Genomic DNA, 17,055 nt, shown 5'->3' with positions numbered 1-17,055 from the left:
GATTTTCCGTATTTCAGTGTTCATTTAAAATAAACTATGGAATTATGCATGTTAGTTACGTATGGGTTATGTTGGAACAGTATGCCCCCTAGACGCATTTTAGAGCGCAACAGAGAGGAGGAGCCTCGCCGAGAAGACAGGGAGGAGCGTAGACCGGAGGGAGACCTACCATCTCCTCCACCACCCCCACCGGACATGAGTGCCCAGATGTTAGCTGGGATGGCACAGTTCTTCGCACAGTTTGCGGGGGGCAATGCCGCAGCCGTAGCCGCAGCCGCAGCCAGGCCGACAGGGCCCGAGGCTGTTTATGAGCGATTCATGAAGATGCGCCCGAAGGAATTCTCTGGGACATCTGACCCCATGGTTGCCGAGAGATGGATCAAATCCCTAGAGGTTATCTTCGAGTTCATGGAGCTGGGAGACGCAGACCGAGTCCGGTGTGCCACCTACCTGTTCACTGGAGACGCCCGCTTATGGTGGGAAGGAGCTTCGGTAGCCCTGACCTTGGCTACACTTTCTTGGACCCGCTTTACGGAGGTTTTCTACTCCAAGTATTTTGCTGAGGAGGTTCGCACCAGGCTGACCATCGAGTTCATGAGCATGAGACAGGGGGATATGACGGTTACGGAGTTTATCCGTAAGTTCGAGAGGGGTTGTCACTTTGTGCCCCTGATCGCGAATGATGCCAGAGCCAAGCTGATGCACTTCCTGGTGGGTTTACGGCCGATCTTGCGCCGGGATGTTAGGGTATCTGACCCTGCTACTTATGAGATTGCCGTCTCCAAGGCCTTAGCCGCAGAGCATGATCTAGCGGGATATCGAGAGGGATCGCCAGGGCAAGCGCCCAGTCCAGGCACCGCACCGCCCTCCTCCTCATCAGCATCAGCAGCAGAATAAGAGGCCTTTTCATGGACCGCCCAGGAACCGAGGCCAGCAGCAGCGGCAGCGGGGACGCCCAGCCCCGAGGACTCAGGAGCACCCAGTTTGTCCCAGGTGCTCACGTCGCTATCCTGGAGCATGTATGGCTGGCTCAGGAAAGTGTTTTAAGTGTGGCAGTCCAGACCACATGTTGCTGCAGTGCCCTCAGAGGAATCTGCCTACCCAAGGCAGAGTTTTTGCTCTCCATGCCGCGGAAACCAACCCGAAGACTATGTTGTTGACAGGTACCTTTAAACTTTAAGTTATTCTTCGAATTTCAGCATTTTGGGAATCGGGATTTAGATTTTTGAACTTAGAACTGTTATAGGATTGCATGCTCTACTCAGATTTATTTCAGGGGAATTAAGCTAGAGGAACCTTGACCTTTGCATGTCTATAAGTTTAGATCTTGTAGTGGGATTCAACTTAGAGCTCCGCTCTTTCAGGGAGAATTTTTATATCTGGTTCCGCTACCAAGGCCTTGATAGATTCAGGGGCCACTCACTCATTTATTTCGGAGGTCTTTGCAAACTTTCTCAAGATCCAGACCATTGGGCTAGATACAGCCTTTTCAGTAGTGTTGCCGTCAGGGGAGGAGATGGCAGCCACCAATGTTATCCGAGATATAGACCTTGAGCTGCACGGTAATCTTGTTTATGCTGATCTGATTGTGCTACCGATGCCGGAATTTGACATCATCCTAGGGATGGACTGGCTATTGAGGAACAGAGTGTTGATAGACTTCCAGCGGAGATCTGTTCTTGTCCGACCGCCTGGAATGGAGCAGTTCTTATTTGAGCCGGACAGGTACTTTCCTTTACCGCGCATTATTCCTTATGTTCAGGCTAGGAAACTCATGCATAGAGGGTGTCGGGCATTTCTAGCGACCTTTTTATCTGTCCCCGAGGAACCCAGCCAGTCAGCCTCAGATGTTCCGATTGTCAGAGATTTCTTAGACTTTTTCCCGAAGACGTCTCTGGTATGCCACCCGAGAGAGAGGTGGAGTTTTCCATTGAGCTTATGCCAGGTACGGCTCCGATATCCAAAGCGCCATACCGACTAGCACCGACAGAGATGGCAGAGCTTAAGAAGCAGATTCAGGAACTTCTCGACAAGGAGTTCATTCGCCCGAGCTTTTCTCCATGGGGCGCGCCGGTCTTATTTGTGAAAAAGAAGGATGGCTCGATGAGGCTTTGCATTGACTACAGGGAGTTGAACAGGGTTACAGTGAAGAATAAATACCCACTGCCGAGGATTGAGGATCTGTTTGACCAGTTGCAGGGAGCTTCGATTTTTTCCAAGATAGATCTGCGTTCCGGTTATCACCAGTTGAGGGTGAGAGATGCTGATGTCTCGAAGACAGCTTTCAGGACTCGTTATGGCCACTACGAGTTCCTAGTGATGCCGTTCGGTCTGGCGAATGCACCAGCGATCTTCATGGATCTAATGAATCGCGTATTTCAGCCGTACCTCGACCAGTTTGTGATAGTGTTCATAGATGACATTCTCGTCTACTCCAAGAGTCGGGAGGAGCACAGCAGGCATCTGACCACAGTGTTGCAGACATTGCAGAAACACAAACTATTCGCAAAGTTCAGTAAGTGCGAATTCTGGTTAGAGAAGGTGGCGTTCTTGGGCGACATTGTTTCTAGCAGTGGCATTGAGGTAGACCCGGCGAAAGTTGCAGCAGTCAGAGATTGGGTTGTGTTTCAGAATGTATTGGAGATCCGCAGTTTTCTTGGGCTAGCAGGATATTACAGGAAGTTCATTCAGGGATTCTCATCCATTGCCGTTTCACTCACAGCACTGACAAAGAAAAATGTGAAGTTTGTGTGGAGCGAGGAGTGTCAGAAGAGCTTCGATACTTTGAAGCAAGCTCTTATCTCAGCAACCGTTTTGGCTGTACCGTCAGGATCCGGCAAGTTTGTCCTTTATACCGATGCTTCGAAGCTTGGTTTAGGTGCAGTTTTGATGCAGCATGGGAGAGTGATAGCGTATGCTTCTCGACAGCTGAAAATTCATGAGAAGAATTACCCTACCCATGATCTGGAGTTAGCGGCCGTAGTTTTTGCTTTGAAGATTTGGAGGCACTATCTGTATGGAGAGAAGTGTCAGATCTTTACCGACCATAAGTGCCTCAAGTATTTCTTTACGCAGAAGGAGCTGAACATGCGTCAGAGGCGTTGGTTGGAGCTTGTGAAAGACTACGATTGTGACATTAGCTACCACCCGGGTAAGGCTAATGTAGTTGCAGATGCACTGAGCAGGAAAGTCGCAGTGATGGCTCACTTGACGATTCAGAAACCTCTTCAGATTGAGAGGCAGAAGTTCGATCTTGAGACTTATCCGCGAGGTAGAGTTCCTCGTTTTTATCTACCTTGACTATCCAGTCCTCTCTTATTGACCGTATTCGCAGCGGTCAGGCAGCAGATGAGCAGTTGGCACAGTGGAAGAAGAGAGATGAAGCCAAGGGCGGTGTTTTGTATACAGTCAGCGACGGTATTGTGAGATACCGAGATAGGATATGGGTTCCTAGCAGTGATTCTATCCGAGCAGACATCTTATCAGAGGCCCATACGTCCCCGTACTCCATTCACCCTGAGAGTACGAAGATGTACAAAGATCTGCAGCTATTGTATTGGTGGCCAGGGATGAAGAAGGACATCAGGCGTTTTGTATCCGAGTGCCTGACTTGCCAGTTAGTGAAGACCGAGCATCAGAGACCAGCAGGTTTGCTCAAGCCTCTTCCTATTCCCGAGTGAAAGTGGGAGAACATTACCATGGACTTTGTGACCGGATTGCCTAGGTCAGCCAGAGGATCGAATGCTATTTTGGTGATTGTAGATCGTCTTACCAAATCAGCGCACTTCTTGCCTATTAAGACGACTTTCACCATGGTTCAGTATGCAGAGCTGTATATCGGAGAGATAGTCCGACTCCATGGTATTCCAGTTTCTATCGTATCCGACAGAGATCCCAGATTCACTTCCTCATTTTGGAAGAGTTTGCATTCGACTTTGGGTACGAAGTTGCTGTTTAGCACAGCTTTCCATCCGCAGACGGATGGGCAGTCGGAGCGAGTTATTCAGATTTTGGAGGATCTTCTTCGCGCTTGCGTCATTGATTTCTCTGGGAGTTGGGAGTCGAACTTACCATTGGTAGAGTTCACCTATAACAATAGTTTCCAGTCGTCTATAGGTATGGCTCCGTATGAAGGCACTGTATGGCCGCAAGTGTAGATCTCCTGTTCATTAGGATGAAGTAGGAGAGAGAGCAGAGTTGGGTCCAGAGATTGTTCAGCAGGCAGCAGATGTAGTAGTCAAGATCCGTGATAGGATGAGGACTGCCCAGAGCCGACAGAAGAGTTATGCCGATCAGCGGAGGAGAGACTTAGAGTTTGCAGTGGGGGATCATGTCTTCGTGAAAGTGGCACCTATGAAGGGTGTCATGAGATTTGGCAAGAAAGGGAAGCTCAGTCCGAGATTCATTGGACCGTTTGAGATCCTTGACAGAGTTGGGACGCTTGCTTATCGTGTGGCTCTTCCGCCGAATCTGGCTGGAGTACACAATGTCTTTCACGTCTCCATGCTGAGGAAGTATATGGCAAATCCTTCGCATGTGCTGAATTTCGAGCCGTTGCAGCTTACTCCGAACTTATCTTATGAGGAGAGACCCGTGCAGATCCTAGACAGACAGGAGAAGAAACTTCGGAACAAGCTTGTTAAGCGAGTCAAAGTCAAATGGCTCAACCATTCAGAGGAGGAAGCTACGTGGGAGTCTGAGCCGGAGATGAGAAGTCGATACCCTGAGTTATTCGGTGAGTTCTAATTTCGAGGACGAAATTTATTTTAGGGGGGAAGGATTGTAGCACCCGTAAATCAGTAGACGTATAAGCCATGCATAATTCTAGATTTTTTAAATTTAATTGACTTCATTGCATGATTATTTTAAATGCATTTATTTGAAGTTAATTATTTTATTATTTCAGTTCAGTAGTTTGATTTTTAGCATTTCAGTTATTTCAGTGAGGCCGGACCGGAGTTGGAGTTTTGAGATAGAATTTAAGATTCGAGAAATATTTCCAGAAGTTAATTTAGCTAGCAACCAAGTTCATTTAAGTTAGTAAGGGAGGTTTGAGGATTTAATTTAATTATTTGAGGTGATTTAGAAATGAGCTCATTTAAGTTACTTAATTAAGGGGTTAGTTCACTAAATTAATTAAAGGATTAGTAAGGCTTTTAAGGGTTATTAAATTATTAGATAATCAATTTTTCCCTACCATTTATCATGCATTTTCGGCCACACCCCTAGAAGAACAAACTAGGACTTGCCAACTCACCTTTGACCCATTCTTGGTTGATTAGCATGCTAATTCTTTTAGCTATTTTTCCACCTTAATTAATTAATACTAGACCACTATCCTAACCCTTGTTTGGCATGATAAAATCGGCCACTATACTCTAGAATCACCCAAGAGATCATTTGATAGCAATTCAAAATTCAAATGCATGGAGACTTGGTCTTGATATGATCCTTATATCTTGCACCATCCTCCTCACCCCTCATAACCACTCCATCACACTCCCTCCCCACCGAAATCAGACCCATTTTCAGTAGAAAAAACGTGAATAAAATCGAGAACTAGAAAGAACAAGAGAAGCGCTCCACCTCCTCCGTGCCGCGTCGTCGTCGTTTCGTTCGTTTTCTTTCGAAACGAAACCAGGCATGTCTAGATTCTTTCTAAACCTCAATCAAGTCATATTATCATTTATTTTTCAGTACATGATCATGTTTATTCAAGAAAAAATCGAGATCCATGTCCAAACATTTTGAAACAACACATGCAGAATTTCGGCTCTTCATGGCAGCTTCACGTTTTTCTTGGTTTGTGAGTTCAGGTGATTGGTTCGACTCCAGGCTCCCAAGACGACTCCTAGACACGTAATAGGATGCATTAGGACCATGTTGGCCCATTCATTCAGCCCCCATTCTTGCTGGAAAACCGAAATGACAGCAAGTTTCCCATAGGCGCAGATTGGTAGTTCGAAATTTCAGTTTTTATGTCAAGGGGTTGGATCTGATCTTGGCTGCCCTAAGGGCTCTTATCCATGGTTGGATCACTTCCCTAGCATTTCTAAGACGTGACTAAGTCACCCTTTTGGTGGCTTGGTCCATGGCTCATCGGTTTTTAAATAATCAACAAGAACAGCCCCTTTCCCCATTCGGCCCCTTCCATTTTTCAGCATATGGTTTCGTTTCTTTTGTTGCTTGGTATGGATCTTTTTTTGCCTATGGCCCTTAGCCATGGTTCATACCATACCCCTAGATGTCTAGATCGTGCCATGGTCAATCAAATGGCCACTGGAACGACACTAGATAGCAAACGAAGCACAACACCACACACGCATGCAAGGTGTTCTCGGGTGAACTTTTCTGATGTTTGCTGGAATGTTGCGAATTGTGGCTGGCCTAGGGCCCTTAGCCATGGTTCAAATCATTCCTTGGGATGTTGGTAAGAGTCTCTGGTCGGTGGTTCAAGCTCTAATGGCCGATAGTCTCGAAACCAACACAAGTCTTGTAGTTGCGCAGCTGCTGGAAATTACAGCAAGTTGCTGTGTCGTTTAGAAGTCTCGTTTGAGTTCTTGGTTGGCTTTTAGCCCATGGCCTTGGACTGGACAGTGCCTCATTGAGTTGAGAAGGTCATGTTTTCGACCGTTCGTCATTCGGATCATTTTTGAGGTCGTACGAGAATTTACGGTGCGATGTGCCAAATTGACTCTCGAAAGAGCGTTTCATGTTTTGGCCTCCATTTCACCTAGATTTCGACCCTATCATTTTAGGAGCATTATTTTATGATTTTTCAGCGTATTTTAATCATGACTATACGTCGGTTCGGTGTCGGTTCAGGTTGGCTCGGAGTCATGATTAAATGCGAAGTCTTTAGGCGTCATAGTCGCATCTTTTGAACGTAAATTGCATAGTTGGTCAAGTTTAAGCTATTGCATATTTTTCATGGCACAGTTAGGTTGCAGCGAGCCTGGGGACGATCCAATCCAATCCAGTTGGTAAAATTACGGGACATTTTCATTATGCCAGTTAATTATTTTACGTGCATTAAATAGAAAATGATTATTTTTGAGATTTATGCGATATGGCTTGTGGTTCATTCACTATGTAGGAGTGTTATTTTATACGGTCGCCAGTGACCGATCAGTTCAGTATGGTACCACCCGGTCGCCAGTGACCGGCCAGCTCAGTTCAGTTTCAGCCTCCCCGGTAGCCAGTTACCTATCAGTTCAGCTTAGTGCAGTGGCCACAGGCGTAAAACATAATCTCAACAGAAAATTTTACCAGGTTATTTCAGTACAGGCTCCAAGGAGCAAATATTTTTACAGTGATTTTCAGTTCAGTTATGCACGTATTATAATTGCTCAGTACATATTATTTTCAGCATGCCTCAAGACAGGATATGTTAACTCATGCATATTTTAAATTCAGATTTTTACTCGTTACCTGCGATTTATGCATGCTGAGTCTTTAGGCTCACTAGACTTGATTGTTGTAGGTACTGATGAGGCCAGGGCCGAGGGCGGGGACCAGTGAGCCAGCTTGGGTCGGCAGTAGTGGCACCCGAGGACCTCAGTGCAGCAGTTGTTATTTTATTCCGCAAACAATTTTTATCAGTCGTTGGATAATTTTTCAATTGTTATTGTTGGCAAAACTTTATTTTCTTCCGCTGCTATTATTTTAAACATTGAACTTGATTCACCAGTGATTTTATGAATAAGGCCATTTAAGTTCTTTTAAACAGAAAATTTTTAATTTTCCGCAAATTTCAAGAAAGAAGTTTTAGGCCCTTTACACTACTGTTTCAATTTTTTGGATGAGTTGCCGAAGGCATAGCGCACCCGCGGTGCATGGGCTAGCGCACCCGCGGTCTGTGAACAGTAAAGTCGTGTTTTTGGTGTTTTAAGGTATAAAATAGGTGGAGACTTCACTTTTCTCTCATTTCTTTCCCATTCTCTCGGTTTCTTCAGAGCAAGGAAGCTAGGGTTCCTTTTCCTTTCATTTCCTTCCTTTGATTCAAGCATTTTGTTGGATTATTGAAGTGAGATCAAGATAGTTTTGGATTCAAGGAAGCTAAGCTAAGCTTTTGGTCTAGTTTATTCTTAGTTTTTGGTGTTGGAGATGATATGGGTTTGTTGATGGTGTTGGTTTATGGATTAAGTGATATGGGTTTTTGATTATTGAGATATTGATGGTATTATATATGGTTTATTGTTGTAGGAATTCAACCAAGGGTTTAGATTGAAGGTGTTCTTGTTGGTAGTAAGTTGAATTTCATTCTTGTGCTCACATGATAATATATGTATGGTGTTTCAATGGTTTTAATGTGTTATTCTCTTCCATTTGTTCATGCTATGTATTAATACACCTGTTGTATATTAGAGACATTTGGTGTCTTGACTATGTTAAAAAGGGAATACAAGAGAAAAGAGTCTTCAAGTGTTTGATTTAATGCCAAAGAGAGAGTTTAAATGATTTATTGGATTGATAGATACATAGTTAGAGATTGCATGCAATTAGTTGATCAACGACCATAGGCTTATATCCCTCAGAGTTATCGATTTATATCGATGGGATATAGATACAGAGACAAAGATACTATTTAGATATCAATCCAACCAGAGTAAAGAGAAATACCATCGTTATTGTTATTATTGCTATGATATTCATGTTTCAGAATATTCATGTTTCAGAGTTGATGGTATTTAATGTTTTCAAAGCCATGTTTTACAGAGTATGCTATGTATCCATTGTTATGTAAGAGTTCCATTTGCTGAGTTTTATACTCATTTCAGTTATTTCATGTGATGCAGATAAGAGCAACAGGTCGGGACGTTGATTGTGGGCCGGAGTCATATGCATACCAAAGATGGAAGGAAGAAGATATTTTGATGGCATTTTGGGCATGATCATAAAAATGATATTTTGGATTTTGGTTTTATCATTTCATTGATCATGTATTTACTTTGTTTGTAAAGATTTTTATGTCAAGAACTTTTACCCTTCCTTCTTCAAGAAAATTTTAAATTCCGCTATTATTTTATTAAAACCGGTCAGAGCTGTCACACAATATACCGAATCTCAGCAATAGAAGCCGATCTGCTCCTAAACAAACATCGATATAAACCAAATATACAGTGTCTTGGCACATCCGCCAAAGACTTGGCACCTCCGCCCATGCATCAATACATGCTTTGGTATAAATCAAAAGACTAAGCATATCAATCTCATAAATTGCAAACATCAATGCAATAACATAAAGTATGTGGTTTGGGAAACTCAAGTCAAATCAAACTCGAGTCCTATCTTCCCGGTTCAACATTAATTTAAACCTCTTTTTTGTCAATCTGACAAAGTCGAAGTCTCGAATTCGAATCTGTCAATAATCAATGTCCAGTTGAAGTCTTTGTCAATAGAAACACCATACTGAAGTCGGATTGAAAATTAGACGGACGGATTTTCCTCAAATCGAATTCTAGTATCAAAAGCTTGACAATTCCCCTGGAGAAGCTCTCGGTTCTTTCTGAAGGAAATGAAGGAAATCTTAACAATTTTATATATCAAGTTGCATGCCAAGGATAGGTGGCTTCCTCTTGGTGCAGCACGTCTCGCGCATATGCGCGACCTCCTTCGGCTCATATGCGCGAGACACTCTGTCTCGGCATTCAAGCTTCCCTCTGCTCGCGCATATGTGCGTCCTCTCCCAGCGCATATGCGCGAGGTTCTCTGCCATACTCGCGCATAAGCGCCCTTCCTGGTCGCGCATATGTGCGAGGTTCTCTGCCTACCTCGCGCATATGCGCCCTGTCGGGTCGCGCATATGCACGAGGGGCTCAGTCCTCGCACATAACAATTTCTTCTCCTGTCTTCCTCGGTCTAATCCTTTCCGTCTATAATCACATCAATTTTCAATAAATCATTTCAGATTACAGTAATAAAATCTTGGGCATTACAGCTTTGGTTGCATTTTTATGTTTTGATAACTGCAGTTATTTTATTGAGTTGTTGTATGGTAGTTTATAATGCTTATTTCGAATTTTCTAGGACGTATGTGTATGGGTGGTGTCGGTCATCGTTTCTATTATTAAAAAGAATTCTAATAGTAGAAATTACAGAAAGAGTTCTCTAGTTGTGCATGCAATGACACTATGAATATTTCATGATTGTATCACATAGCTATCGAATTTAATATGCAACCTTCGATGAACAAATGGTTGCAGATTCGATGGAGATATATGAGATGAAGGGACCGTACTATACGTTAATCATAATCAATTAGTTCTTGCAGGCACTATCAGTGATACCTAAGGAATCATGGACAATGCTACTAGACGCTCTTATCATGATTCTATAAGTTTAATCAGAAAATGATTTCTAACATTCTAATTATCAAATTTTGGTGCATGGAATATGGCAAACTAGGGTAATACCGAATAAAGAAAAAAGTCCTGAATCATAAAGTGGTGTGAGCCTACAGCTAGCTGTATCCCTGAACCGTTGAGGCTCACACAATCACTGGATCATTTGTTCCCGTTGAGAGAATAAATTCAAGGAGTTGAATTTATAAAATAATGAGATAGTAAATTCAAGAAGTTGAATTTATGATAATTAAATTTTTTGAGAATAAATTCAAGGTGTTTAATTTATATAAAATTATGATATAGTAAATTCAAGAAGTTAAATTTATGATAATTAAATTTTGAGAGAATAAGTTCAAAGAGTTGAATTTATACAAAATTATAAGTTAGTAATTTCAAGGAGCTGAATTTATGATAATTAAATTTTGGAGAGAGTACATTCAAGGAGTTGAATTTATAAAATTTGAGAATTTAAATTATTAAACTCAAAGGTTGAGTTTATAAAAGATTTAATGAAAATAGGGTATGTATAATGAGCTTGAAGGAGCACAAGTCCAACATGCTAAATAATTAAAGTTTTAATGGACTTTAATAAATTAAACTAGTTAGACGAGCTTAATTTATTGATTAAGTCCATTAAAGTTAATTAAGGAACCTAAATCTATAATTAAGTAAATTAGGTTAATTATTCATAATTAAGTAAAGGTGTCAATACCCCTAACCTCTACAAGCCTCCATTATTCTCTTACAATTTTCGAAAATTGCACCATAAATCCTTAAAATATTTCGGCCTCATCAAAAGAAAAAGAGGTTTGAGCCACCTCTTGAATTTTGATTTCAACGAAAAACTCTTCTAAATTTCTAGTTCAATTTAGAAGAGGAACAGTCGATCCAGTCGTGGACTAGTTAGGAGGATTGAAAAAATGAGATTTTGAAGAATGTTAATAGGGAAATACAACAAGAGCTGTATCCGCTAATGCCGGAATAGTGGGAGCCAACTGATTTATTCATTTAGGGTATATTTACAAACATTCTATGAATGTTTGTTTTGTCTAAATCATACGAGTGTCCAAGATAATATTTGAATGTCAAATAAAATTTTTAAAACTTACGCTGCGTTTTGAACACGGAAAACCAATTACCCAACAACAAAGACATTATAATCTTTGTAAATTAAGTTGGTCATAAATAAATTATAGCATATGAATTAGAGTACTAAATGAATCTAGTCGACTAGTGAATTTTTTCGAGCTTACTCGATAAATATTTGATTTATATTCGAAATTATGTGGAACTCCATTCAAACTTTTTTCGAGCCCAACTCGAGGCAAAATTAATTTGTTCTCAAACTTTAATATCCAAGCAATAGTTCAAATAACTCCTAAATAGGTTCGAACATTTCCATCACTGGATCAAAAGAATTTAAAACTTTCGAATTTCGAATCGAGCTCGAACTCAACTATACTTAATTTAAGCCTTAAATTTTAATAAAATTCGGTTTAATACAGTTCGCCTACACCCTTAATCTTAAATCTTCACATACATTTTTTTGTTATTATTTTTGAAATTTATATTCAATAAATGATAAAATATACTCAATTCCTTAAGATACACTAGTCTCCTTCGATATGCGTTGCACATTTATACAGTTCAAATATTTATCTAAACATGATAATTTTTATTATTTTCAAATTAAATATTTTTTTATATTTTTTATTAGAGTAATGAACCATCTAAATATTCTAATATATATCTAGAAACTCATTTTAAATCTACCAGCAACACTTTGCAATATATATATATATATAAATATATATATATATATACGCATTTCTAGATTTTTCATTTATTCATATTTTAAAACTCAATCGTGTATATATATTTTAAAATATGAATAAATGAAAAATCTAGAAATGCGTGAATGAGATTTTAAATCTACCAGCAACACTTTGCAACCCACCTTATTTTGTCCTTCAGTGTAAATTTCTTGTAGAAATTAATAGGTAATATAGATTCATAAGTAATAACTTACAACATGTGTAATATGCATTAAAAAATCCTATTTGACCAATGACCGTTTAATATTTTTTCAACAAATACTTATGAATATTTACTGCTACAACTAATAAATTATGTACACGTGCTTCAAATATCACATCGAATTTTTTTATATAGATAAATATTCAAAATATGATAATTAAGTCATCTGATATCATCTCATAACAATTAAAACTCAAAATTAAACTAAAAAGTTTAAGTGAGTTCCTCAAATAGACTAAGATTGGATTTAGGGATTTGATTTGAGAAATAATATGAAGATACTATTTAAAATCCACCACAGTTATCATTAAGCTAGTATTAAATTGCATAACTTGACTATGCACATTTAATATTTTTCAACATAGAATGTAAATCCCGTGAACATTTAATATATCAACTAATAATGATCGATAGAAAGTAATTTGAATTTTTTTTAATACAAATAAGGATGTTTATCGAGTTGGATTGTGTTGGCTCGGCTAGGTTCGGTTGATTTTTATAAAATTTACTTTGATTTTTTATTTATAAAAGTACAATCCGATATCTGAATAATTTTACTTCGGTTTATTCGGTTTGAAAAATTATTTCAATTAGTAATTAAAATATATTTTAAAATAATATATTATCTTTTCATTACAATTTTTTTATAACATTTAAATATAAAGTCTAAATAAATTAAATAAATAATAATAAACTAAAAAAAGTTATTTCACTAATTGTCATTTTATAAAAAGAATAATCTGAGAAATATATAACTAAAATATTAATCTAAATAAACTTCAAGTTATTATGTAGATTTTGTTTTGACATATATAATCCGGAAACCGAATTACATAAAAATCGATTTTAATATATGTATGGAAAATAAATAAATAAAAAATCGATTTTCGGTCTCGGTTTCCTATTTTACAATTTGGATTTCCGATTTTTCAGTATGAACACTCGTAATCTCAAATCATCTCATGACAGGTAAACTCAAATTTGGCTACAAAGTTTAAGTTGTTACAAGTAAATAATCATTGCATTTAGAATTATTAAATTCAAATTCAAATTCTATTAATGAAAAATTAATAAATAAAATAATAGACATAGATTTGTTTATGGAGTGTGTCTTCATTTGACATACGTACAGTGTACTTATAAGCAGGACCATAAACAAATTTCAAGTTACACAAGCAACTGAAAAACACACAAGTCTTGTGAAAATACCAAAGTAAAATTAATCAGCAGTTTAAATTGGAAGTATGTTTAGATCGGTGAAATGTTTAAAAGAGAGAGTTGAATAAACACTCCCAAAATTTTCCCTGTTCTGATTCTGAAAATGTGCTTTGGAATTTTTGAGGAGTCAGAAGCTATACTCGTTCTTTTGTGGAAGTGCAGGAGACAACTAAAATTGCTAAAACAGTCCACAACATTTGATGAATCTAAATCAGTAGAAGGTAATGAGACACAAGGCTTGTTTCTAAAAGTTCGAAGGACAAAACCGTTCTACCTCTTCTTCTGTTTCTAGAAAGTATCACTAAAATATTTTAAATACTTGTATAAACTCATTTCTGCAGCACTTACCTTTGTCTACTGAAACTCTTAGTATTACAACTCAACACTTTATGAAATCTGGTTCTGAGAAAGACTCTTTCGTCATATTACAAACAATTCACATTTTATATTAGATAATATAATAATAGAGTGTAAGCAATGGTAACACATGATCTTCTGAATCCGATAAGGCTTTAGAGCATGTGTCGGTTTTTCTTAAGCTTTTATACTATATGTATAACGTTTACTAATATAAAATGCGGATATATATATATATATATATATTTAAAAGATCGCATTTTCGTAAATATCATCTAAATATTTTGCATGCATGCAACCCTAATGAAAAATATACTATTTAAAAATAAGCGTAAAAATTTAACAATTTAAAATAGTGCAGTTTAAAATGGCCAAACTCGGCCACCGAAGATGCGTAAACACAACGAGTAAAATCCTAGAAATCAACATCATATCAAAACCAATGTATAAAAATGCTCATGTTCTCTCAAATCTCAAAAATCATGATGTGCGGAAGAAATGTGGTCCTCGGGTCGTGCACGCACATCCAGTCCTGCCTACTCAGAGTTTGGCACCTCCAGTCCACTTGTAAACGTTCTCACCTGCATCACACACACCTAGTGAGTCTAAACACTCAACACACTTGCATCGGAAATAACAAATACACATACATAGTACACAACATCGAAAATATACTATACTCAACATACCTTTCATGAACTTCAAAAGCGTAAATGTAAACGTGTCATATGAAATCATTACATGTCAAAACAGCTCATCGTATCATCATATACTTATCCATCATTTCCTTTAATGAATTCAATTCATTAGTTGTGACTTTCGTATCATCATTCATCATTATACGATGAATCCATCTTCATAGAACCGTTGTACACGGCGGCTGTCGGACATCAGTGACAGTATTACCCATCCACTATGCCTAGGTCTCATCATCAGCATTTACATATACATCTTAAGCATTTACATATACATCGTTAATCACAACTAATTCTCATATTTCGAAAAATTATTATTTTCATAACTTATCAAAATAATGCACATGCGTAAATGTTTCTTAAAATTAAGCATGCAACGTATATTTCATAATTTCATAAAATCATGATCATGATGCATAAACATTTAAAAACATGATAAATTTGTGCTCAGGGCGCTGTCAGGACTAAAAACTCACCCTAGGTGCAAAATGACCATTTTGCGCCTGGAACCCAAAATGACCGTTTTATTCCTGACCTCTAAATCTTGACCCGAAGCTTACCAAACTCCTTAAAACACCCAAAAAAATTTTAAAAGTGTTTCTTAGACGTAAACTCGATCTCGTTTCAAAACTTAATCGATTCGTTTAAAAACTTAGACCAGAGTCCCGGTTTTAACCCGAATCGGACCGAAAGTTAACCAAATTCCTCCCAAATTATTACCACACGTTATAAACACATTAATAACCTTAAAACAATTAATACCAGACCCTTAAATGTTGCTGAAAAAATTCTGTAAGTTGCAAATTGAAAACCCTATCCGCCCCTTTCTTTTATCATCGATCCTAGCCTTTAGCCAATGCGACCAGCCACTAATCAACCTCACCTAGACCAACCTAGGACCCCTCTGGACCTACTGAACCCATGTCCACAGCCTATGCAAGCCGTATCTTTCCAAAACTAGGTAGTCACCGAAGGATGCCAACCCACGGCTAACTCCTACTCCAAGATGCAAAAAGGCTTTAAGGGCAAGTCCAGCAGGTTGTGGTCCTCCCCTAGCCTCGGTTGGACCTTCCTGGATCGCGCCTCAAAATGGTTCAGCCACCTCAATGGCATCCTCGACCTTCACCAAGAATCGAGCACACACACTAGTCTACAATCCTCATGTCGCCTTGAACATAGCATGATCGCCCCTAAACAATCAAAAATCGGTAGCCCCCTTGCAACCATACAACAAAATGTGAGTCTCAAGCAACAATAAACGAATTTCGTGTCAAACATTTCACAAAAATGTGTACACAAACAAGATCAAAGGAGGGACACAAAAATACGTATATTTCAGCATATTTATGGCGTGGATGAGGAGAAAATGAGATACAAGAGTGTCCGATCTGTAGATGCTCAAAAACCTGAAGGAATGAACTTCGAGGAAGCACCGGAGAAGAAGGGAAGTGGCTTGTTTGAAAGAAAATGGAGAAAAACGGAGGGGCTGGTGGCTGCTGCTCTTTCACGTGAAAAGCTGCTGCTGTAGATGGGAGGGGGGGCAGCCACTTGAGTTAAATAAGGTTTAGGGTTGAATATGTAGAACCAGAAAAATCAGATTTCGTATAAGCTATGCATAATTGCTACTATTTAAATTAAAAATGAATATTTTATATAAATATGAAGTGTTTGATTTATTTTAATAATTTTAAGTCATCGTTATTTATTTTAAAAGTAGATGTTTAGTTTTATCTTTTCAGGATAAATACGCGAGACCGGACCGGAGTTTGGAGATTAGAGATAAGGTTAATAATAAGAAAAATATTGCTAAATTTAATTTAAGTCAAAGAATGATTTAATATAAAGAAATATAATGTTTTAGGATTCATTTAAATTAATTAGAGCTAAGTTATTAAATAAAATTCTTTAGATTAATATTTAATTAAAGCTTAAATTAAAATATGTAAACATATGTGGGTGAATTAATCTAGATATAAAATATTCAAGAAATTAAATATAACATTTAAATACTTAAATTGTTAACCATGCAATGCCATACAAGAGTTCATTTTAAATTAAGGTGTAAATCCACTAAATTATATAATAGATGTATTAAACCTCAAGCATTTAGAATACAAGATTTAAACAATAAAATACCATGCAAATTAGTAATAATAATTTTGGGTCCAACATTTAAAATATTTCAAAGGTTGGTAACTCTCAAGTCAAACCATCTCTAATTGCACTTCATGGTGTATTCATTTCCCATTTTTGTAATTCACTAAATAGTAGTAAATTAAATACTAGAACCCACATCATTTTCCTCAAACCATTATCTAAACAAAGTATCGAGCACATGCAGTAGGAATAAGAAACAAGAAACCAAGGCAACAAGGAATGAGAAACATTCAAAAACGATTCAC

At 38.3% G+C, this 17,055-nt stretch overlaps 1 protein-coding gene across 1 annotated transcript; it reads left to right on the top strand.

Annotated features, from left to right (window-relative positions):
- Positions 1 to 4,254: 4,254 nt before the first annotated feature.
- On the top strand, positions 4,255 to 16,181 carry LOC142556932 (uncharacterized). The gene is made up of 2 exons (XM_075668419.1): positions 4,255 to 4,735; positions 15,958 to 16,181. Exons 1-2 carry the CDS (start codon positions 4,255 to 4,257, stop codon positions 16,179 to 16,181), a joined length of 705 nt encoding a protein of 234 aa, XP_075524534.1.
- Positions 16,182 to 17,055: the final 874 nt, after the last annotated feature.

The sequence above is a fragment of the Primulina tabacum genome, chromosome 9 (genome assembly GCF_025594145.1).
Source record: "Primulina tabacum isolate GXHZ01 chromosome 9, ASM2559414v2, whole genome shotgun sequence".
In the NCBI taxonomy this organism is placed as follows: Eukaryota; Viridiplantae; Streptophyta; class Magnoliopsida; order Lamiales; family Gesneriaceae; genus Primulina; species Primulina tabacum.
The sequence above is the reverse complement of the archived record's forward strand: the minus strand, read 5'-3'. Positions and strand labels throughout refer to the sequence as shown.